Source organism: Capricornis sumatraensis, chromosome 8 (assembly GCF_032405125.1).
Source record: "Capricornis sumatraensis isolate serow.1 chromosome 8, serow.2, whole genome shotgun sequence".
Taxonomy (NCBI): domain Eukaryota; kingdom Metazoa; phylum Chordata; class Mammalia; order Artiodactyla; family Bovidae; genus Capricornis; species Capricornis sumatraensis.
Window position 1 is genome coordinate 18,634,915 of NC_091076.1, and position 23,211 is coordinate 18,658,125.

Here is a 23,211-nt window from a genome sequence, read left to right on the forward strand (position 1 = left end):
GGGGCAAGGGGAGGGGTGATAATAAAGGTCAGGAAAGGAGGTCTGAATGAGCAGGAGTTAACCTTTCCTGCAACATGACTTTCCCTTGTTCTGGTTCTGCCCTTGGCCTCTTTCTCATCAGCACCCATAGCAAGAGGACCCAGATCTGAAGGGCCTCCAAGGGGAGTCTAAGCCAATAAAAAATGGGGCAAAAGCATGACATGGAACCATCTCCTTGTGACTGAAATCGGTTCTCAGTAAGCTCTTCCCTCTACTTCTGCCTGGAAGGAATCAGGCTGGAGTCAAATGAAGGGGAAATTATGGCAGAGAAGAAAAGGCAGTCCTGAGTCGAGCTCTTCAGTGGCCGAGGCCACAATCTCACTCTTGCCTTTAGAAACATCACAAAGGGTAAATTTTACAGTAAGCTCTTGGGGCGTAGTTTAAGGCACTTTGTCTATAATTTTCATCCATCCCTTCATCCATCTACCCATCCATCCATTCATCATCGATCCATCAATCCATCCACTCATCCATTCATCTATCCATCCATTCATCATTGATCCATTGATCCATCCATCCATCTATCCAGTGGCCTTTTCTAAGGCATAGTCCCTGCCTACAAGATGTTTCAAGACTTCCAAGACCAAAGGCTGTTGGATAGACTATCAGGATGCTGTCCTGGAAGGACAGTGGGCACAAGCAAGGTGCCATGGGGCAGAGGTGGCTAAGGAGACATCATCTGACCTGGACCGTCAAGTGTGAGTGTAGCTCATAGAGTGTGGATTGGGTAGGGGTGAGACAACCAAGGAAAGTATACCAGGCAAAGCGAGAACAGGAAACACTCAAAGTTCGGTTTGAAAATGTCCAGACAGGAATCCATTCACATTTGAAGGATACAATTGCGGGGGGGTGGGAGGGGGTGTCAGAACTTAAGTGTGCAAGACTTTTGCTGGCCAAGCTGTCATGCCCTAGACCTTTAATTGACTTTGGCCATACTGGGTGATGCCTCTGGCCATCCTGCATGGCCGGACCTAGATGGCCTGCAAACATACACACCCTGGAGAAGGTGGGTTTTGCCTCACAATCCATCAGGCGATTGTGGCAAAGTCAACTGATGTGAGCGGCTGGGGGACACAGGACAGCAGTGGCTGCTGGGCTCCCGGCGGTTATACAGTTGTGCCTGCCTGGCTCCCCACCCTCAGGGTTCAGGCTGACATGCTCCTACCTTGGAATTGTTCTCTGAGGTAAGAGAGACCTATGATGGTGGATTTCTTTAAAAGTCATCAATTAATCAATCAGACATGGAAGAGAATGTTCATCAGAAGGTATCTATGTTTATATGTTCGTTTTAAAAGAAATCTTCAAAGGAATAAAATGTGCACAATTAAAATTATTTCTGAGATGCAGAAGCTCCTTCAAGTAAGTGGGTTCCTGCCTTAGCTGGAACTAAAAACGCTCCAGCGAAATCCATCTCTACCTGCCTCTAACAGCGATGGTGCGACACGGAAAGTTGCTTGCTTCATTATCCTGGAACAAATTTACACTTGTCTGAGGAAACGGGCTAAGTGTTTCCAATCATTTTAGAGAAAGAGTGTCCTCGTCACTGTGGAACCCACACATGCGATAACAGCACACACGGAACAAAATAACAGTTCTTTTACTCAGAGAAAGGAAGGGTAATGGTTACTTAGAAAGTGTCCCAGACAAGCTGTCAAACTGAATTCAGAGAGCTGGAGTCTGACTCCAGGACAGGGCTGGCTGGCTCAGGTCTCTGGGGACTGGGGTTTCCTGCCTGCTCCAGCTTACAGACAAAGATTCTTTGTTTCCAAACCTCTCTCTCTCTCCTTCTCCCTCTCTCAATATCTCTCTGGTGAAAACACACACACACATACAACATGCAGCTCTCCAAAGAGGGTCAGATCGAAAGTAGACAAAACATTAACTCTGGAATTTCAAAGGAAAACAATTAAAAAAAAATAAAACAGAGAGACTAAGCTACCGTCTGTTCTAGAATCATAAATCTTGCCTTTGGACGCAGAAATAGCACACACTCACACACACACGCACTCAGCAATCATCCTTGCTAAAAATGGATTAGGGCTATTTCATCATAAAGGAAAAACATATAATGACAAAGTTCTTAACAGGCCCTCCCGGGAGGCCTCAATACCCTCACGTTTTAAGTGCACGTTAGCGGACACAGACGGAGCCTGTGAAGCCACACAACCTGCTCCATGAGAGATGTTATTTACTCCCTAAAAATAACAGGCCATTACCTCACAGCATTACTGGCCTTTTCCTTCAGGCACACGTGTTCCAGACCAACTCCTTGCAGGGCAATGCACACAGGCCGAAGGCCCTGCCAAACACACGCTCACCCCGCCTAGACTCTCACTCAGGATGCTGCCTCGACCCCATCCCCTACGCTGAACCCCTAACCTGCTACCCTTGTTCACAGCCACACACACAGGGCACGAGAATCAACATTCTGCATGCATCCACATCTTCTCCATCAAAACAAAACTTCTTGCAGCATCTTTTAAATCATGGAAAATGTCAAAGATGTAGGAAAGCAGAGAGAAAGATGTATTGCACTGGGGAGGGCCCTTCAGCTTTAACAGGCATGAACTCACGGCCAGCCTGACTCCAGCTCTCCCCCGCATCTACCCACGCCCCCTCTCCGCCCCAACTACTTTGAAGCAAATCCCTGGTTCCTTTGCTAAGCTTCTTTCTCACAGAGTGAGACTGTACCTGTCCATCAGTTTCATGAACACCACCAAGAGTCCCCCCACAAGCCTCCCCTACCATGCACACGTCACAAAACTGGACCTCGGTGCTCCCAAGGGGCACAATAAGGCGCACCAGGGGAGAGCACTGGGTCCTGTCCCCCTAACCCAGCCCGTGCCCATGCAGCCCCCACACAGGACAGACCCAGATGTGCTGACTGGTGTCTTTGATGCCCACCTCCTCTTCTTCAATACCCATTTCCAGAGCCACTATGCTGGGTCCTTCCAGATCTTCTCCCATCTTTCACTACGATCTCTATCATTAAATCATCAAGAACACCCCGTAGGGGCTGAATATGCAGGGGGAAGTGGTGAGACGTGGTGTTGTATCAGCCATAAACAACACAGAGCATTGACTTACTGGCCCATCTGTCTCTGACTACAACCCCTTGAGGGTAGCTGGCTGGGTACCACATTTCTGAGGCTCAGTCTGGCATTCCATACATAGCAGGTTCTTATAAATGAAGAGACATGTGAATGGGTGGAGGAGGGCACGAGTTCTGACTAAGGTCCTGGGTGAAGCTCTTCACCCTCTGTGTGGTCGTGGGGGGACCCACGCCTTCTCTTGCCTCCCAGTGCCTCTGTCCCATGAAAGGTTCAGAGTGAATGGTCCACTTTAACACTGAATGATTTTCCAACTCTTCATTACTCTTAGGGAGCTTCTTGTAGGTCACATGCATTTTTCCATTTGATCAAAGCAGTTTCATATTATTCCTTAATCGTTCCACATGTGAATATCCCTGCTGAAATTTTAAACAACTTGTCCATCACATCTACAGTGTTACCATGCCATCTAATATGGTGTCCTTCACAACCCTGGGCATTATGTCAATAGGTAGTAAACCAGCAAGAGTGTTCTGATGATTTTGTGATAATACTACCAATTACTACGGGGCTAAGACACTGAACACTTACTGCTGTGTCAGACACCTGGTAAGAGATTTATGCATACGATATCACCCCTGAAGGGGCCTTAAGCCTGTCCTCATTCTACCCATGAGGAAACTGAGGTAGAAAAAAGTAAATGACTTGACCAAGTTCACCTAGCTTGAGCCCAGAGCCTGAGTTTTAAACCAATATGCTATAAGGCTGAAATATGAGATGAACACCTGCTTTGGGGAAATTTAAAGCATCAATTAAAGAATGTTTAAAATGTCAGATGCTTGATGCAAAGTATTACATAAAGAATGGATAACCCACAAGGTCCGTCCATATTGCACGGGGAACTATATTCAACATCCCATGATGAATCGTAATGGGAAAGAAGAAAAAGATTGTATATATGTGTATAACTGAGTTACTATGCTATGTAGCAGAATTAACACAACATTGTAAATCAACAATACTTCAATAAAATAACTTTTTTAAAAAGATGTCAGATGCTTAAATGCTGAGATGAGAAACAGACCAGAGGGAGGAAAGAACAGTAGGAAAGTGTGTTTGAGTCCTGCTCTGTCCCGAGACGTTGGGGACTTCAAGTGAACCCTGTAACCTCTCTGTGCCTAGTTTCCATGATCTGCAGATCCAGGGTGATAATAATACCAGCCCTGCCAGCTCATGGGGATGGAGGGTGAGAGGTGCAAATGAGATAACAGACCTGCAAATGCTCAGCAAACAATGAGGGTCTGCAGAATGATGGTGCTGGCTGTAACACAGGCCCCACCATCTGGAAATCTCCTCGAGCCAGCAGGGCTCTCCTTAGCATGATCTTCAGCAGTGGTTAGGCGTTTCACTCTGAAGGACACGGAAGGCTGGTTTCTCCCCCTCTCTCTCCCACACTCAGCGTGCGAGCAGACAGACTTTTTATCCATCAGCTCAGGTGACGGCAGGCCAGGGCTGTTCCGCAGGCCGCCAGCGACCCACATGGAGGAGGAGCAGTTTGCATTCCACAGCAGGTCCTGAAAGGCTTCCCCCGGGCTGAGGACAGAGGCTCAGGCTCCACGGGCTGGGCTTATAGTTTATGAGTTCCAGGAGTTCATAAACAACGAGCTCAGTATCCTCCGACTTTTGGAGAGTCAGAGGCATTTAAATGTGTCTGGCACGAGGAGCTGAGGACATGAGGTTTAGGATGCAAAGCAGCATTGCAGGGGTGTGCTGGAAGGGCCCAGGGCAGGGCTGCTCTGACCTGTATCCAGGACGTACACACTCGCCCCTGGGCGTGGAGGTCGGAGGATGTCACTATGTGCTTGAAACAGCTATTTAACTTCCAGAACCCTAGTGCCCTCCTGATAAAATCAGGTTGCCAACTCCAATCCCAATTACTAACTTTTTTTTTTTTTTTTTAAATTTTGGCTGCGCTGTGTGGCAGGTAAGATCCTCGTTCCTCAACCAGGGATTGAACCCTTGCCTCCTGCATTGGAAGCATGAAGTCTAAAGCAGTGGACCACCAGAGAAGTTTCCCAATTACTATTTAGATACCCATGGTGAGAACATATAAGAGATTTTTGAGGGCTGAAGTGATGGACTCAGGTAAGGCTCAGGTCAAGATCAATAAAGATTAACCTCATCAATGACAAGGATGAAACAGAACAAATTTTCCTATAGTCAAGTCAACCTGTTCTTCCATAAGTACACCAGGAGGTCCTGCCTTTCCTTTTCGAGGTTGGTTTGGGGCCAGGAAAAATCAAGATCAACCATCCAGTGTGTTTCCAAGAAAACCTGGGTGGCTAGGAGATGGGCCTCCCTCCCCTCTTTCTGATTCAAGTCTGCCCTGTAGGACAGCACTGCTCAATTGTGGCTGCAGGTTTAAGAGTAACCTGGAGATCTTGAAAAAATTCCCAATCCCACCTGTCACTCCTAGAGATTCTGAGTCAGTAAGTTGTGTTTGGGACCTGGGCATCAGTATTTTAAAACATTTTTTATTTTGACTTTTCCAGTATTTTTTTTCAGTTATATAATACATATTCAGATTATATACATATATATATATATACACACACATATATGCATAATTCATAGGCAAAGAAACAAACTTATGGTTACCAAAGGGGAAGGGATAAATTAGGATTATTATACAGTAAATTCCTGTTGCTATTTTATATACAGTGGTATGTATCTGTTAATCTCATATTCCTAATTTATCCCTTTCCCCTTTGGTAACCACAAGTTTGTCTTCTATGCTTATGAATCTGTTTCTTTTTTGTAAATAGATTCAATTATATTATTTTTAGATTCTACATCTAAGTGATACTATATGATATTTGTCCTTCACTTCACTTGGTTGGATAATCTCTAGGTCCATCCATGTTGCTGCAAATGACATTATTTCCTTCTTTTTTAATAGCTAATATTCCATGGTATATAGAACACATCTTTTTCATTCATTCATCTGTTGATGGGCACTTGGGTTGATTCCCTGTCTTGGCTATTGTAGATAGTGACGCTATGAACATTGGGGTGTGCGTATCTTTTCGAATTAGTGCTCTTGTCTTTTCTGGATTTCTGCCCAGGAGTGGGATTGCTGGATCATATGGTAGCTCTGGATTTAGTTTTTAAGGAACCTACATACTGTTTTCTATAGTGGCTGCACCAACTTGTGTTCCCACCAACAGCGTAGGAGGGTTTCCTTGTCTCCACATCCCCTCCAGCAGACGTAGATTTTTTGATGATGACTGCTCTGACTGTTGTGTGGTGGTACCTCACTGTGGTTATGATATGCCTTGCTCTAATAATTAGCAATGCTGAACATCTTTTCAAGTGTTTTTGCAGTTTTCATTGAGGTGAAACATACGTTACATAAAACTTACCATTTTGTTCATCTTTCAGTGTACATTCCAGTGGCATTTAAGTACATTCACATTGTCCAACCATCATCACTATCAGAACTCTTTCATCTTTCCAAACTGAAACGCCATGTGCCCATTAAACAAGAATGTCCCATTCTTCCCTCCTTCTAGCCCCTGGCAACCACCCTGCTACTTCTCTAGTCTCTATTAATTTGTTGACTTAACGTTCCTCCTGTGAGCAGAGTCATACAATATTTGTCCTAGGGCATCAGTTATTTTACGAAGTTCTCCAGCTCATTCTCTGCTTAGTTAGGACGAGGGAGTAAGCCAAGCGGGGGCTTTGTATGAAGTCACTTTTGGGAAGAGAGGACAATGCATGGATGTGGTTGGAGATGATAGTGAGAAAATTGCAGGGACAGAGAAACATAATGGAAAAAAATTCAAGTCTCCACCCACACTACAGTTAGACAAGGTGTAGCTTTCATGAAAAGCCAGCTAGAAGGGAAATGCTGTGTATGTCAGGAGGACGATCTGAAGCAAGGGATTCTGAATCCTACAACTTGGGTTTGAATCCTTGTTCTGCTGTTAAATAGCTGTGTGTCTTTCAAGTAACCACTAATAGTCCTGAACCTCAGTTTCTCTGCCTAAAAAATAAGACTGATTCTTTCTACCTCGCGGGACATTGCCAGACTTAGAGAGGCAAAGCTTGTGAGAGTGCCTGGGGCACGGCAGAATCCTGTACAGGTGACAGTGGAGGCTGCTCCTGCCGATGGGTAACAACTGTTGCAGTTGTTCAGGAGCTATACATCATGTCCGACTCTGTGACCCCATGGACTGCAGCATGCCAAGCTTCCCTGTCCTTCACTGTCTCCTGGAGTTTGCTCAAGTTCATGTCCATTGAGTCAGTGATGCTACCTAACCATCTCATCATCTCAACAATTGATTCCATTCTAATTTATTTTCTAACAGCATTAGCCTTGGTAACAGGTAGAGAGAGGATAATTGTTCTAGCTGGGTCCAATCTGTGACCACAGAATATTTAATTTTAAAAAGGTTAGGGACTTCCCTGACAGTCCAGTGGTTATGATTTTGCCTTCCAATGCAGGGGATGTAGGTTTGATCCCTGGTCGGGGAGCAAAGATCCCACATGCCTTGGGGCCAAAAAAACAGAACATGAACAACAGAAGCAAAATTGTAATAAATTCAATAAAGACTTTACAAATGGTCCACATTAAAAAAAAAAAAACCTTAAAAAAAGCTTAAAGACTGTTACAAATTGATTTTTAAAAGCTAGTCTTACTTCGTGGGCACCAATAACCCTTAGAGAGTACAACAGTTTTCAAGAGACAACCTGGAAGGGTGATTATGCCATTTTAAAGTAAAAAGGCATTCTCACTGGATAAGCACAGTGAAGGCGCATTCACAGAAGCGTTCACCTCCTCAACTTCTTTCTTTTGTGCTTGATGCCAGCACCTGTCCTTTGTGAAACACACACACACACACACACACACACACACACACACACACCACACACACACACACACACACACACAGAGCTCCGGATCTCTTGAGGGGCTCTGGGTTTCTTTGGGGCTGTGCGTGTATCTTATTCAAAGAAGGTGGAGCTAAGGTTGCACCATGCCTTCTCTTTATTTTTCCATTTAAAATTTTAAGAACTCAAGATTGCTCTTAGAGAAAAGCAGAAGAGAGAGGGGTGGGGTGGAGGGTGAAAGGGAGGGAGCGAGGAGTGTGGCTAGCTTTGTCTTGCTAATGTACTTTTGTTTTGTGGACCATGGGCCGTTTAGACAGATTTGGACCACCTCTTGAGGGGGGAGCCGCTGGAGCAGCAAGACATCTCAAGTGGAAAGCTTTACGGGTGGACAAAAGATGCACCTGCAAAGCGCAGACGTCTCCGGAGACCAGGGCCAATGCTGGGAGATAAATGCCCGGCGCCACCTGACTGAGGGTCTGGCAGCGCTCGCTTGCCTGGAGACTGCAGTTCATTCATTTCAGAAGAGGAGCAGCTCCTGCAGAAGCTCCAGAGAGCCCAGCACAGCACTGTACACACACAAAAGGACCCAGGAAAGGAAGGGGCGTAGCGCAGGGAGAGGGCAGGCTGAGGGCTAAGACCCCTGCAGGAGTCATGAGTCAATAACCAGCGCAATAATAATCAGTCAATAATCAGTTCAACCCAGACACACTCGCTTCTTAACAGAAACCTGTATTTAAAGTCCAATATCGGATGCCCTCTCACTGGGTCCGCCCCACAGTCTCACTGGTTAGTCCTGCTGTCATAAGCAGGTCTCAGCCTGTAGCCCTGCATGAGCTTCAGGGGTCTCCTGCCTGCCTTCTTTCACCCTTTCCTTCCTCCCTCTCTTCCTCCTTCCTTGCAAGAAGTGGATCGCTACCTGCAGGTGAAGTGAAAGCTCAGTAAGCAAACCAGATCAGAGCAGAGGGGGACCCTGGATGGAAGCAGAGCCTCACCTGAGGCTGCAGGGTCATCTCCTTAAAACCCAACAACTCCAAAGTCAGGGCGGATTCTTACTGGCTTCTGTGTGTGTGTACTCAGTTGCTTCAGTCATGTCCAGCTGTTTTGAGACCCTATGAACAGTAGCCTGCCAGGCTCCTCTGTCCATGGGATTCTCCAGGCAAGAATACTAGAGTGGGTTGCCATTCCCTTCTCCAAGGGATTTTCCCAACCCAGGGATCGAATTCCAGTCTCCTGCATTGCAGGCAGATTCTTTACCACTGAGATACCAGGGAAGCCCTCTTACTGGCTTAATTTGGCCCTTTTACTTGACAGGAAGTTGAGGTTCGGGGCATGAAGTGATTTCCCCAAAGTAAACCAGAGGTGTTCCGACCTCAGTCTAATGTGTTTGTCATTGTAGCACATTTTTTCTTTTATGGATGTCTGCAATGCGATGGTTAAGTGGGTCACCTAATAAAATGCGGCTTGGACTGTACAATGAGTCAATATGACTTCAGGTTTTTTTATGGCAAAAGCCAGTAACTCTGATTTTGAAAGAAAACAGTAGCATAAATAGGACTGGCCCAGGGTGGGGTAGGAGGTGAAGAAAGTTGCAGAAAACCAGGAAAGTTCACAAACAGATTCATTGTGTTGAATACTTCCTCCACAGAACTGTCTGGTCATCATCTGATTATAAATTGTTAACAGGAAACAGGAAGTCTCATGTGATGGAAGGTGTGAACTTGGTCAAAACACCCAAGCTCACTGGATCTCTGTTTCCTCCATGACAATTTTGAACTAAATGGTCTCTAAGATCCTTCCCGTTTCTCAGAGCCTTATGTTTCTCTGTGATATGATGCTGTGCTAATCCCATGTAACCAATATCGACAACTCCTGCCTTCATTCATTCTATGTGGCAGGTGTGCATTAAAGAAAAAGTATTAAAGGAGAGAGAGCCAAGGAAGAGCGTGCTCATCATACTCCTACTCATCCTTCAAAGCCCCACTCAAAATGCCCCTCCAACAGGAAATTTTTCTTTTGCCTCGGGCAGATATTTTTTCACTCACATTTTGTCTCCCTTAAACCAGGTACTATGAATTATTCACTTGTTTAAACGCCCAGAATCTAACAGTATCTGGAGCAGGAAATCTCCACAATACTGTTTCACAAATAGAGATGATGAGAAATGTATTATAATGTTTGCTAAAACCCTCACCAGAGAAAACCATTTTCTGAGATGATTTTCTTTCTCTCTCAACCAAACCAAACCAAACCAAGTGAACTAGACCATATCCCCAAGTCAGCACTTTAAAAATGAATTGGTAGTGCTAAAATGTCTTACCAAAAAAAACCCCTGAAAATGTGACATTGCAAGAATCCTCAAAATCTTTACTTCATTTTCTTCAACAGAGAAAGCCCCTGCCTTTCAGCTTTGAAAGTGAGTAGCATCCATTTCCTTCCAAGAGCAACATGCTTTCTTTCATGGAGTAACAGCCTCAGATCGTATTTTTATGATATTATCACAGGATATTTTACACCCCTGTCATGTTTTTGCAATGAGCAGCACAAAGGGGATCAGCTTAGGCTTCTAAAAAAGCCAAGTGGACAAGAGACTTGGGGCCCACATTTGAGGTTCCCCACCCCAGTCTTCCCATCACAGACAGTCCTGGACTGTTACAGAGGACCCTTCTACAACTCTACACGCCTGAGAGAACACACTCACCTTCCTTGACATTCAGCCGTGAGGACGGGTCCGTGTGGGAGGTTGTGTTATAGGCCAACAGTGAACCTGAAAGGCGAAGCAAAAACATCAGTTGTGTCCCAGACAAACTTCCGAGATCAAGACCAGGAAAGGGGATGGATGAGAATGAATAGGGGAGGGGAGGAGACAGGGAGAATGGAGGGACAGATGACTCCTTGAGAGAAGGAAAAAGTTAATGCCAGCCATCACGGGTTCCTGGGGTCAAGGTCCGAGGAAGCTAGGACAGAGTGCTCATGGGTGGGTCACACACAAGCCCTCGCAGCGGCCATGATTAAGGATCCGGAGGTCCTGGGTCACTACAACCCAGCAAGGACACACGGCTGCAGGCACTGTTCTGGTCCTGTGACCGACTCCCTGTGTGACCGTGGATGAGCGACTTTCCTGGTCTGCACCTTGAACTGCAAGAAGGACTGGCAAACGTTTTATCAAGACCAGATAGTAAATACCACCTCTGTGGAACATCTCTCTGTTTTGTCCACGGGCAAGTGCTGGCCAGATCCGGCTGCCACTGGCACTGCCGTGCCCTGGAGGAGAGGTCTGGCCAGGTCCTTCCTGCTCTGATGTCCTTTGGGTTGACAGGTGGGCGAGGTGCTTGGATGATCACGTTGGTGGAGGGAGTGCTAGGAGCTGGGGATGGGATGGGGGTGGCAGCGCTCCTCAGAGCAACTTGTGTCTCCTTTTACGCATGTCTAAGAGAACACTAGACTTAAGCCATAATACACTGAATTTCCTGTCATCAAAGGCTGCTGATATACAATCTTTTAAAATTAAATGTTCATGCAGAACTACTCTTAGTAAACACTAGTCTGGGCATTTTCTAGTTTTCTCTTCTCTTGCATGTAAAAAAAAATTCCCCCTCTTTCTTAAAACCTAGGCTTCCCAGGTAGCACTAGTCGTAAAGAACCTGTCTGCCAATGCTGGAAACGCAAGTTCGATCCCTGGGTCACGAAGATCCCATGGGGGAGGAAATGGCAACCCCCTCTAGTACCCTTCCCTGGGAAATCCCATGGACAGAGCGTGGAGGACTACAGTCCACGGGGTCGCAAAGAGTTGGACACGACTGAGCAACTGAGCCCATTCCTAAAACTGGGCTTGTTCCTCTGTTTCCAGCAAGCCCAAGAGCTTTATTTTGGGAAATGTAGGCATTTTTGCCCTCCGCCTTGAGGCTCTGAAGTTTGATCCAGAGGGCTAGAATCTGTTTTTACAAAGGACACGAGAGGCTGGACGTGAATGTTGGAGGCTAAAAAGTCTTTCTAAACAATCCTTTCCCTGATCCCTGGGACCAAGTGGACAGACTTAGGTGCCAGGGCTCCGGAGCAGGGAATGGACTGCCAGACATTCCTATTTTTAGCCTCAAGTCACGGAAGGGACACGGAGTGAAGCGCCTGCCTCACCCAGCCGTGGGCGTTTGGTTGTGTGCCTCAGAGAAGTTGTGGCCCCTTTCAGGCCGGGCGACCAAGAGAATTTTGGAAGAACCATCCAACTGGCTAGAATCACTGACTCTGGGCTTGGGCGACTATGCCTTTCAGCTCTGAAGCAGTTCCAGGTTAAAAGAGAAAAAAAAAAAAAGTGCAAGGATGCTGGTGGGATTGAGACAGTTTTGTGCCAAACTGTGGCTAGGCGGAGATACTTTTAGAAAGAAGGCAGTCACATGCCTGGAATATCCGAGAACCGGATGCATTTGGTTATTCCATTCTCAAAGATGTCGAGCATAAAGTGATTTTTACACTTCATTTAATATAGATCTTCATGCGAATGAGAGTTTAGAGTCAGACCTGCCTCTCACCACTTGCCAGCCTGGTGACCTCCATCAGTCTGCCTCATCTCTCCAAGCCACAGGTTCCTCCTCCATGAAACAGGATAATAGTAACACCTACCTGATATAGTTGTTGTGACGACTGAATACACACAACTGACTGAAGTAATACATGCAACTGCTCGCAACAGACCTTGGCTCGCAATGAGTGTTCAAAGCACGCTAGGCACTACCACAATTATTTTTACATCCCTGCTCCCGCAGACACCACAATGACACACAATAAACTCTTTATAAAAGAGCTCGCTGGGCATTTGTCTTATCCTCTGGAATTAAGAGTTATGAATGAGTTCTGCTGCAGTAAGAAGTAACCCTCCATGACTGGAAGGAGGTTACAGAAAGGAAGCAAACGTTCCGAGGGAAGCAAAAACAGTCTCCGGAGTAAGACCAAGAATGTCTGCCTCTCTGTCCCCGACATTCTCTGCCTCGGGCGGAAACCTCATGGCTGGAGCAAATAAAGAAAAATGATGGTCTCAGAGGACCGAACTGCCTGAGTCATTAGCGCAGATGCAGCAGACAGCACGAAGCTTAGATAAACCGCATTTATTAAATTCTCCCCTTGGTGCAAGTTCTTCTTTGGGCACACGTGAATTCCACAGGAAACTCCCAGAAAGCCTAGAGAAAGGGTCATTTGACCTTGGCAAAGCCTGCGTGAAATACATATTTCATGGTAACCCCGGAGAAGGATTCTACCCTGAAGAGTGTTCTTGGTTCAAATTTCCCCCCTAGAAGGAGAGGCTGCCTGCCTGCCCATGGAGGGCTGACTCGGGGAGCCTGACCTCCTTCCCAAGGGACCAACTTTTCCTTCTCTCCTCCTGTTTTTCTTTAACCAGTTTATTTAGCCAGTTCCTCAGGCTACCCAGAGTGGCAAGGCGCACTCTTTCCTTAAAGGAATTCATCTAGAGGCAGAAAGATCCTCCCTGGAGCCTGGCCTCTCAACCGTGCCTTGGGAATGTCTCCCTCCTGCTTTGGGGCCCCTTCTGTGTGCGGTGAACGCCTCCTGGTCAGAGGAAACAGGCTGTGCGGTGAGAAGGGAAGCCTACGCTCTGTTTCCTCTGCCGGATGCTTTCTCTCTGTTTTCTCACTTAATCCTCATACAGATGAGGGAATCAACATTCAGAGAAGTCAAGCAATCTGCCCAGGGTCACACAGCCAGCAAGCCCAGGAAACAGGATATCCATTCTGGTCCATCTACAAAACCTGTTCTCAGTCCGCCTCCAGGCTACATCCAAGAGACGGGCAGCACTCACTTAAGGTGCTGGAATCAGGACAATGGTTGCTTTGGGGAAAGAAGCGAGGGGTATTGATGGAAAGGAGACACACGGGGGCTTCCAGCCTCCTCCTTGAGCTGGGGGTGCTCATATGAGTGAGTGGCTTCACACTGTGATAATTCTTTGATTTGTGCATTTATGATTTTTGCACTTCTCTCTGTTCAATACTTTAATTAAAACGTTTATTGCCTTCTCTGTTGATGTCTTTATACATGTATGCAGGCATCCATGTTTATCTACGTACTGGGGGCCCTGGAAAGCACGGAGGGGCTGCTGCTAATGGAACAGGCTTCCCCACGTGAAAGCACAAGGACAAAATCATTTCCCATTGTCGAGTCCATCCATCACTGGTACAGTATTTGGGATCTGAAAGAGGATGGAAATGAACAGAGGGAAGCTTGCAGGTGTGGGGAGCCCAACAATCAGGCTTTCTTCAGCCCCGTGCCCCCCTCAACGGACCTGGTCTTCATCTGGGGCACCTGCAGCCGAGACAATGACCGTCTGAGTGCCAAAGGCTTTGTCTCCCGCCTTGCCGAGATCCCGCCAGCCCCACCGCCAGCCTATTGAAGCTGGGCTCCCTTTTCTCTGCATTGCCATCAATGGCTCTGGCTGGAGGGTGCAGGTGGGGAGGGAGGAGGAAGGAGGCTCTGTGCTAGAAACAGCCTGGCTGATGGCTGAGTGTGGGGAAACCCGGCCTTTTGTTCTCCTTCACCGGTCAGACCCGGCCTGGAAGGGGTAATACTTCACCTGCTTAATTGCCGGGACCCATCACCTTTGCCCGAACATCTGAGGAGGCCGGTGGGAGCGCCACAAAACGCAAAATGTGTTTTCCATTAAGTTTAAATTAAAAATGGGAATCAAGATAGATACCTTTGCTGTGGTCTCCCTGTCACCCAATATATTTCATGTCTCTAGCGCTGCCACTATTTCAAAACGAGATTTCCTAGCCTGTTTCCCAGGTCAGACGCAGTTAGACAGAACAGGACTTGTCATAGAATGGAAAAAGGCTCTTCTGCCTCCAGCCACCCCGCTGGGGACCGTTCAGGCCCAAACTCCCCCCAGTGGCCCTGGGTCTGAATTGCCACTGGGGACAGCTCCCACTTCCTCTGAGGTCTGTCCCAATCTTGCCGTATGACACCCAATCTCATTTCCCACAGCCTAAGACTGTAAATACAGCCTCTGCCAAACGAGGTGTGCCTGCGAGAGATACTGATGGGGCCGCCTGGCGGGTCCAGGGTGTGGGGCGCCCCGCGGAAGGCAGAAGGGCAGGGCTGGCACCCAGATAGGTTATTCCTAAGCGGCCTCATTCCGGGAGGCCACAGGGAAGTATTTCAGAAAGCATTTATCTCTAGGTACAAATGAAAACAGAAAATGCTGTGGGGAAAATGGCCTGGCCCTCCATGGGTGTGTGGCCAGGGCCTAAGGCTAACCCCACAGCAGGAGAGGGAAGACCAGGTGGCCCAGGTAAGCAGGCACTCTCTATAAGGCCTGGCCTCTGACTTAGAGTGTGAGGCCATGAGCCTGGCTGCAGCCTGGGACTCAGGAAACCTGGGTCTTAGATACCAAGCTGCTCTCTACGGGCCGGGTGCCTTTGAACCAATTTCTGAAGCACTCCAGGCCTCAGTGGCTTTGGCTTTAAAATGGGAATCTATAATCAGCTGTCCATGGTGTCCACAAGGGGGCATCTTGTCCCCGTAAAGTAGATGACACCTGGGCAGATGCAGTGTGAGCCCTGGTGTCCCCAGGGGACAGTAGAATGATCCCAAGCCCTGTGAGCATCTCTCCAGACCTGTCCTCCTCCCATTTCAAGAGTGGGTGACATTACGGAGGGGCGGTATCAGGTACAGACACTTCGTCCGGGCTGGCTGAAAAGCCAGGGTAAGGAGAACAGGAGCCGCTGGGCAGGCCAGGTACATCCTAGCATGCTAGGCAGTGCTTAGGACACTGATATTTCTTCTCCATCATGGAAAATACATTTTAATCTGAAACTTGGTTTTTAAAATTTGAAAGTATAGCTCCTCTCCCTGACCACCAAATAAATACTCAAGCACCTTTTGTGAAAGTGTAAATACTATGTTGCTGTTGCTTAGTCACTAAGTCCTATCTGACCCTGTGGACTGTGGCCCACCAGGCCCCTCTGTCCATGGAAGTTTCCAGGCAAAATACTCGAGTGGGTTGCCATTTCCTTCTTCAGGGGGTCCTCCCAACCCAGAGATCGAACCTATGTCTCTTGCACTGGCAGGCAGATTTTTTGCCACTGAGTCACTGGGGAGCTTCTTAATTTAACCTTGTCTTTTTTTCCATTAAAGCCCAGCAAGCTCAGAGACTTCTGAGAGGTTCACCTGTTTTATAGTCTACTGACCGAGGCTAAGTTACAGGATTCTGACTCTCCTCCATCCACTTTCCTTAGCCCTGCAGTATTTCCTCCCTCTGTGCTGAGCAGCTCAGCTGTCTTCCTTCCACCTCCTCGCCAAAGTGGAACTGTCTGAACCTTATCCCCTCCTCCATGAAAGGACAAATGACAGAACACGAGGAATTAGCACCCATCTCCCGGCCTCCATTCAGCTGCCCCGGCCTCTCCCCTGAGGGCTGGCCTCCTTGCCTCCGCACAAAACATCCGCTGGAAACAAGTCTGAGGAAACAAAACAGTGTTTGAAGGCAAGTTGCTGGGCCCTGGGGAGTTCCCCACAATACTGAAAGGGGACAGTCACCACAAACATGACCTCCTGCAGGGGTCTCAGTGGACCAGCCACTACCAGGGGTCCCAGAGACTAGACATCAATGAAAAAGAGGCGGGGATCATTTTAAGCCTAAAGTCCTCAAAAGGCCTCCAGACTACAAGGCTATGCTGGGGCAAGTTTTTTGAACCTTAAGACAAGTATTTTAATTTTCACTTTTGCAGGCAGACATGGTTTTCTATCTTTGCACAGACCCCTTTATATTTTGCTGTTTCACCAAACATTATATCCTATCTGTGGTTTGTTCACCTCTGCTCAGCTCTGGGAATTTGCTCTGCTTCTAAGTTCCTTTCTGGAAATTTCATATTTTTATTGCTTTGGGGCTATCTTTTTTAATGTCTACAAATAATCTGAGAAGGAAAGAAGAAATCCATCCTTTTTCATGCCCCGCTACCTACAACCCCCAAACCAAACTGTCTGGCCTCCACTTCTGCTCAGGCTGCTCGGCCCTCTGCTCTTTGTTATCTGCTCTCCTCCGAAAGGAAGCCTCCTGAACGGTTTATCCACGACTACCATGTTGGACTCCTGGGCCTTCTAAGCATATGCTGGTTTTGCTTCAGCGTCTGTGGCTTGGGTTCTTTTGTTAGAGGAAGTCCTAGCGAGGACCTGGGTATGTTTACAGACCCACCATAAGGCAGGGGCTGGGATCACATGGCATGAATGGCATCTCCCCATATCAGTCAGGGCTTGCCAGGTGGTACTCGTGGTAAAGAATCTGCCTGCCAATGTAGGAGACAGGAGAGACCTGGGCTCGATCCCTGGGTTGGGAAGATCCCCTGGAGAAGGGTACGGCAACCCATTCCAGTATTCTTGCCTGGGAAAACCCAAGGATAGAGGAGCCTGGAGGGCCACAATATAGGATCCCAAAGGGTCGGACACGACTGAAGTGACTTAAAATACACAGCACTCAACGTTAGTCAGAATGTGCTTGAACACTCCGCATCACGGGCAACTGATAACTGGGCCCTTTAAGGGCCCCACAGTCACCGTCCTCACCTCTGTCCATCTCTTCTCCCACAAACAAAGGAAAGGGACCAGCCATTCCTAGACCACCCGCTGTATGAGGCCGGGAGGTGCAGAAAGGCAGAAAGGGTCAGTGTTTCTGTTTCGCTGGTGGTCTCTCCTCGTCACGCATCATGCTCTGCTTCCATGTGCCCACTTCCACCCCCGCCCTGCCCAGCTAGCATCGCTGCAAGGACTCTGTGCAAAGATCCTTTCTTTAAAAAACCCCTATAAACACTTACAGAAATATGGATTGTTAGAAAATGCTCATTCTCCAAAGCTCAGGAAGACTGGGTGGAAAATTGCCCCCTTTTTTGAAACGATCGTTTCTTGGGCTGACCTCATGTTGCAGCAAGACTCAGACATGAGGTAATTCCTCTGGTGTTAACATACACTGCATCACCCACACAATCCCACTGCCTACCAGACGCCTTGGAGGGGTGACCGGGGGAGCCCAGAGGCACCAGTGGAAACTTCCGAAGGCATTTTAAAAGTTCTTCGTTTTTACAGCCAGTGTGTGTTGCCCCCCAGCCCACCCCGCAGAGTGCACTGGTGCAGAAGGAGATCGAAGGTCCCAGGAATGGCGAGTTGAAGACACACTGAACACAGAAAACAAACGAAGAACTAACCCACCCAGAGCCCAGGAGACCAGGAAAAGCGGCCTTTAAACACTGTCCAAGGATTTCAGTTTTAAAGGGGCTTTCAAATCACCAACCTCCTTCACCGTGAGGCTGAACCCCTGCACCCTTGGCCACAGACAGCAAATCCTGCATCCTGAGGATGCCGGTGGATCTTCGGGCAGGGCTGACTGCTAGAAAACCCCTTGTGGAATGAACCACATCTGTTCTCCTGTAGCTTCCGCTTCCCCATCTTAGTACCATCTTTTCTGCTCACAGAACAATCCTTTGGTACTTGGGGTTATTGACGTTCCACCTGCTTGGGGCTTTCCTGGTGACTTAGACAGTAAAGAATCTGCCTGCAACGTGGAAGACCCAGGTTCAATCCCTGGGTCGGGAAGATCCCTTGGAGAAGGGAATGGCTACCCACTCCAGTATTCTTGCCTGGAGAATTCCATGGACAGAGGAGCCTAGTGGGCTATAGAGTTCAGTGGAGTCACAAAGAGTTGGACACGACTGAACGACTTATACTTTTCTGGTAAAGAGTTAAGGCTGAGGTTATTAGTGGGTTTATCAAAATTCTGTTCATATCTCTGTGTATATTTCACATCAGATGAAATTCGTATCAAATTGACCAGGCTTGGTCTTAGAAAATCCTTGTATTGGATAAATCCTTTGGACAACTGTGCCTTTCCTTTTACAGATTCTCCCTTTCCAAAGCTCTTTTCCTTCTCACTCTGCCAGGAGAGTCTCCAACAGACCCTAACCCAACTGTAACATTTGCTACTCTTCCTGATTGGCTGAGAAGGGTGTGTAGGTAACAGTGGGCAGTGCCAGAGAAAACCCAAGAATAAGAAGAACTTCATGTAAAAATATTCAAAAACGTAAACCAGTGAATCTAGAATTTTGGAGCAACTTGAAATCATTGCTCAAGATAGAACCAGCCAGGACATCCATCTATTTAAAATGTGGGGCAAAGTAGTTTCCAGAAAGGGATTCTCATGGGAAGGGTGCAACCAGCTTCCAGCAGACCTGCGCTCCACACACACACACACCCGGCTGCAGTGCCCTGGTTTTTCTTCATGCTTTGTTTTCCTTCCTTTGACATGGCAGGACTGGGTCAGCCCCCTGGCAGGGTACCTGGGAGCGAGTGTGACCTTGGCAACTTGACACCCAGAGGTGTCGCTCCTATAGCACCCACGCAGCATAATCTGAGGCAGGGGCCCTATGTCCTTGCCCTGGGCTGTCACTACGGGAACCAGTCTGCATCCTGAGCGGCCAGGCAGAGTTCTCTCCAGCCCTGGGGACTTGGCGCTACGGCCTCTGGGGGTGTTTCGCTGCCCCGAAACGGAAGGGACCGGCCACTTACTTTCCCTGAGGTAGCTGAGATGTGATAATAGCACTTCCGTGTTGTAGAGGGAGGTGGCTCGGAGGAAGTCCTCCTTGTTCAGTTTACACAGTTCCTTGCCGTCCATATTCTGAAAGAAAGACGTGTCGATCTCCATCAAGCTGTACTCCTTTATGGCCCACTCCAGCCACTGCCGCACGTGCTCCTGAGTCCACAGCGTGGGGTCTGCAGAAGAGAGAGGCTGTTAGCAAGGCTGCCAGAGGCAGGGCTCCTCCCCTTCTCTGTCTGTCTCTTCTCTCTCTTTCCACCTCCACCTTTCTCGTCTCCTCCCTCCTCAGTGCCCCTCCTGCAGAGGGAAAGTGGTCCCCCCACCCCCGCCCCAGATGGTCCTCCCAGAACACCCATCTGGCTCTATCGCATCTGGTGCAGCCTGAACCACTTAGCGCTCTGAAAAAGTTCTTAGGCGCGTAACTATGCACCCAGACAGGACGTTCTCTTTCAAGTCTTTGGAGGGCAACTGAAACCTCTGCCTGAGAAATCATGGCATCAGAATGAAAATAAGCCCAGTTGCCTAGAGCAGGGACCAATGGCTCTGGAAAGGGCGCCATCCATATCTTAAGAACATCAGTGATTTCATGGAGCAACAGCAATCTCTCCTATGGCTGCAGAAAAGACGTGCATTCACACTTCAACTGCAATTCCATCTGTGCAGGTGGAATACCCAGTGGTGTTAAGTCTTCAGCTTAACTCCAACCTGGATCTTCTCCTTTTGGGGACAGTTATATTAAAGGCTCTTTAAAATCATCCCCCCAGGGTTTTTAGGATATTTGAATCCCCAAAGAAGGGAAATGGTGTTGGAGGGAGAAAATGTTTTCACTCTTGAGGATAAATAATGTAAGGGCTGAGGTCCTAGGACCTCAAGGTATTAGATCTCCCCTGGGGACCCTCAGACTCTTTCCTAAACAGGTGTGTGTGGGGTGGGGGGAAATGTGTGTACTCTGAGTGCTGTGATGAGTTCTAGCAGGTTCCACAGTAGGTGGAGCCCTTATATCTTGTCACATATCACAATTTCATAACCAGCTCTCTCTTTGGCACCTAATTATTAGAGATAATTAGCTAAACCATAAACATGCTCATCACAGGAAGACCCATGCCCAGGAAAACTCAGGCAGGAAAGCACAGAATTAAGCAAGATTTTTGTGGTGGCAGTTTGAGGACTGGTCGGCAGAAGGGGTGACTGTGAATTTGCAATCATGGAAGGTTTCCTGGAGGACGGGAGGAGACTTAATAGTAGCCCCTAGCTTCTACTGAACTTGTTTTATTAGCCTGCTATTTGGTAGGAATATCTGTGCTACCACCTCACTTTCTCATTCTAAGGGTCTGTTAAGGCTCTTGGTAAAAATGGGAACAGGTTTGAATGATTAGGAAGGGCCATGGGGAGAGAAGCAGGGTTCATACTAACTACCCAATGCCCAGAAACTTGTAACAGTCCAGATTTTGAACACTTCCTAGGTGCCCACTGCTTTGGGTGTGCTATTTTTCACAAATACCCTGAAAAATGGCTATTTTCATTTTGCAGGTGGGAAGTGGAGTCCTGAAACATTAAGTCCTCAACTTAACCTTTAATCCTAGTATGAGCTGGGGTTCGACTGAAAGCCTCCCAGGACTGCACTTAGCTGAGGATCCCTGCACCCTAAGTCTCCTCCCTTGTCACCATCCTGTCTTAGTTCATTCAGGAGGTGCTTTGCCATCACGCCCAAAAGCAGAGCTACTCGGGGCTACATTGTACAAGTCTGGATCTCTCTCTCTCCCTGATCTCACATAAATTTCTTGCTTTGTTTCACTCTTTTACTCTCCAGGAACAATTAGGCATGGACCATTGGTAAATGGAAATGATTTTGCACCATTTCAGAATTCTAAAGAAAAATGTCCTGGGGGAACTTGGATTATGTCACATATTATTTCATCAGCTCGCCTCTGCTTCTCTTAATTTCTCACTTCGAATATCCAAGGCCTCCAATTCAATTTTACACTGTAGATTTTATTTATTTTATTATTTCCGCCCTTGCTTTGGGCTCTATCACAATATTATTTCTCTCCCTTTACAGCACAATGAATTATAAATCTTCCACTCCGGAGTGTGCTAAGCTCTTCCAAATGTATTTCCTGGATGATTTAGTCCTAGTTTCTTCCCATCTGAACTTGGAACTGGTGATGAACTAGGGCCCTCGATTATGCTTGTCTTCAAATCCCACCATAAATCCAATGGGTTGTTCCACCGATGTTTTATGGCCTTGATTTGTGAGACTTTCTCTTATGTCTAGGAGGCTGACCAGGAGGAAGCCAAAACGTGTGAGGATAATGCTGCAAGATCCCGCCAGGAGTAAAGTAATGAAGTGAAGCCCTGGCTAGCGAATCCATGACATGAAGTGCTTGGAACATTCTTTGATGGGAATTTATGCTATTTTCACTATTACTGCTCTGGTGACCTTGGCCCCCTAAGACTGCCACCTTGATTATCTTTTCAAAAGTACTTCAACACCACTTCAGAGTTGAAGGGTCAACCAGTCTGGTCATTCCCCTCTCCTTTCCCGTCTTCTCCCCAAAGTCACTTCGGAAATGAGATGCTGTCAACATTTGGTTCAGAGACAACCTCTGGCCCCCTAACTCTTCTGTCCTCAAGATTTCCTCCCTATGTTGGCCACTGTTGAGAGAAATGGGGGGCGGTGGTGGGGGAAAGTTTGGTTCCAAGTGAGCAAAGGCTTGGAGAGGCTTGGCTCCAATGTGGGGAGTCCAGAAGTTTCTCTCCAGGCCAGTTTTAGCTCAGTTTCATTTCTGCCTTCTTTCTATGAGAAGGGAGAAGGCACAGTTCTCTTGGCTCTCACAGATGCACCTGAGCTAAACATTCCTAGCTGGAGTCCCAAGGGAGGGGCGATCAGATACAGATGCTTCTTTCTCGATGTTAGAGACAGAAGTAACATCACAAGGATGAAGCTGTTTGCATGGTGCCCAGCACCAGGAGGCACTCAGTATACGGAGCTATTCTTTCTCTTCCTCTGGGTGGCCACATGTTTATGGAAGAAGGAAATAAACATGCTTTATGAGCAGTTTTCAAGTCCTGCAGGGCACAGAGACTTGAGAGCCCACCCCTCCCCTGCTTCCCTGTCCCCACCCCTCCTGCCCCTGCCACCTGGAGTCTGGCCTGGAGCACAAGCATGTGTCTGCAGTCCTAGGAGATGGTGACACACAGCTTCCCATGGAAAGGAAATACAGAGGGCCGAGGACGGAGCGGCCTGTTACAGAGCCACACCTTCCAGACCGACCCGCAAATTCCTCTGGATTACCTCAAAGGGACATCTAATCCTTGGCTCTCATTCACAACTGCATTTACACGTTCCCAAATGGAAGGAGTTTGCCTTTCGGGTAAACTTGTTTTGGTAAGTCATTGACTGCCTCAAATTTGAACACTCTGGCACCTTCTACCTGGCATAGACACTACACGGGGTAGTTTCTCCTCCCTTTTCAAGCAGGCAGCTGAGCTCGCCAGCCAGTGTCCAGCCAGCACACAGAAGGCCTGAACAATGATTTTATTTTCTGTGACCAACAGTACCGATACCTAGGAAAAATAGCCTATTTTTACAGAATGACAAAGCGTGCTGCGCACATGTTCAGGCACTCCTTTTGTTAAATATAGTTGCTT

The 23,211-nt window shown here is 47.6% G+C and overlaps 1 protein-coding gene across 3 annotated transcripts in view; it reads right to left on the reverse strand.

The window, feature by feature from the left end:
• Positions 1 to 23,211, reverse strand: part of FLI1 (Fli-1 proto-oncogene, ETS transcription factor) — a 131,199-nt gene that overhangs the window by 28,140 nt on the left and 79,848 nt on the right. For all 3 annotated transcript variants that reach the window (XM_068976056.1, XM_068976055.1, XM_068976057.1), the window contains exons 4-5: positions 19,533 to 19,736; positions 10,681 to 10,746 (exon numbers count right to left, since the gene is read on the reverse strand). In XM_068976056.1, the coding sequence (XP_068832157.1) occupies positions 10,681 to 10,746; positions 19,533 to 19,736 (270 nt within the window). The remainder of the gene's footprint in view (positions 1 to 10,680; positions 10,747 to 19,532; positions 19,737 to 23,211) is intronic.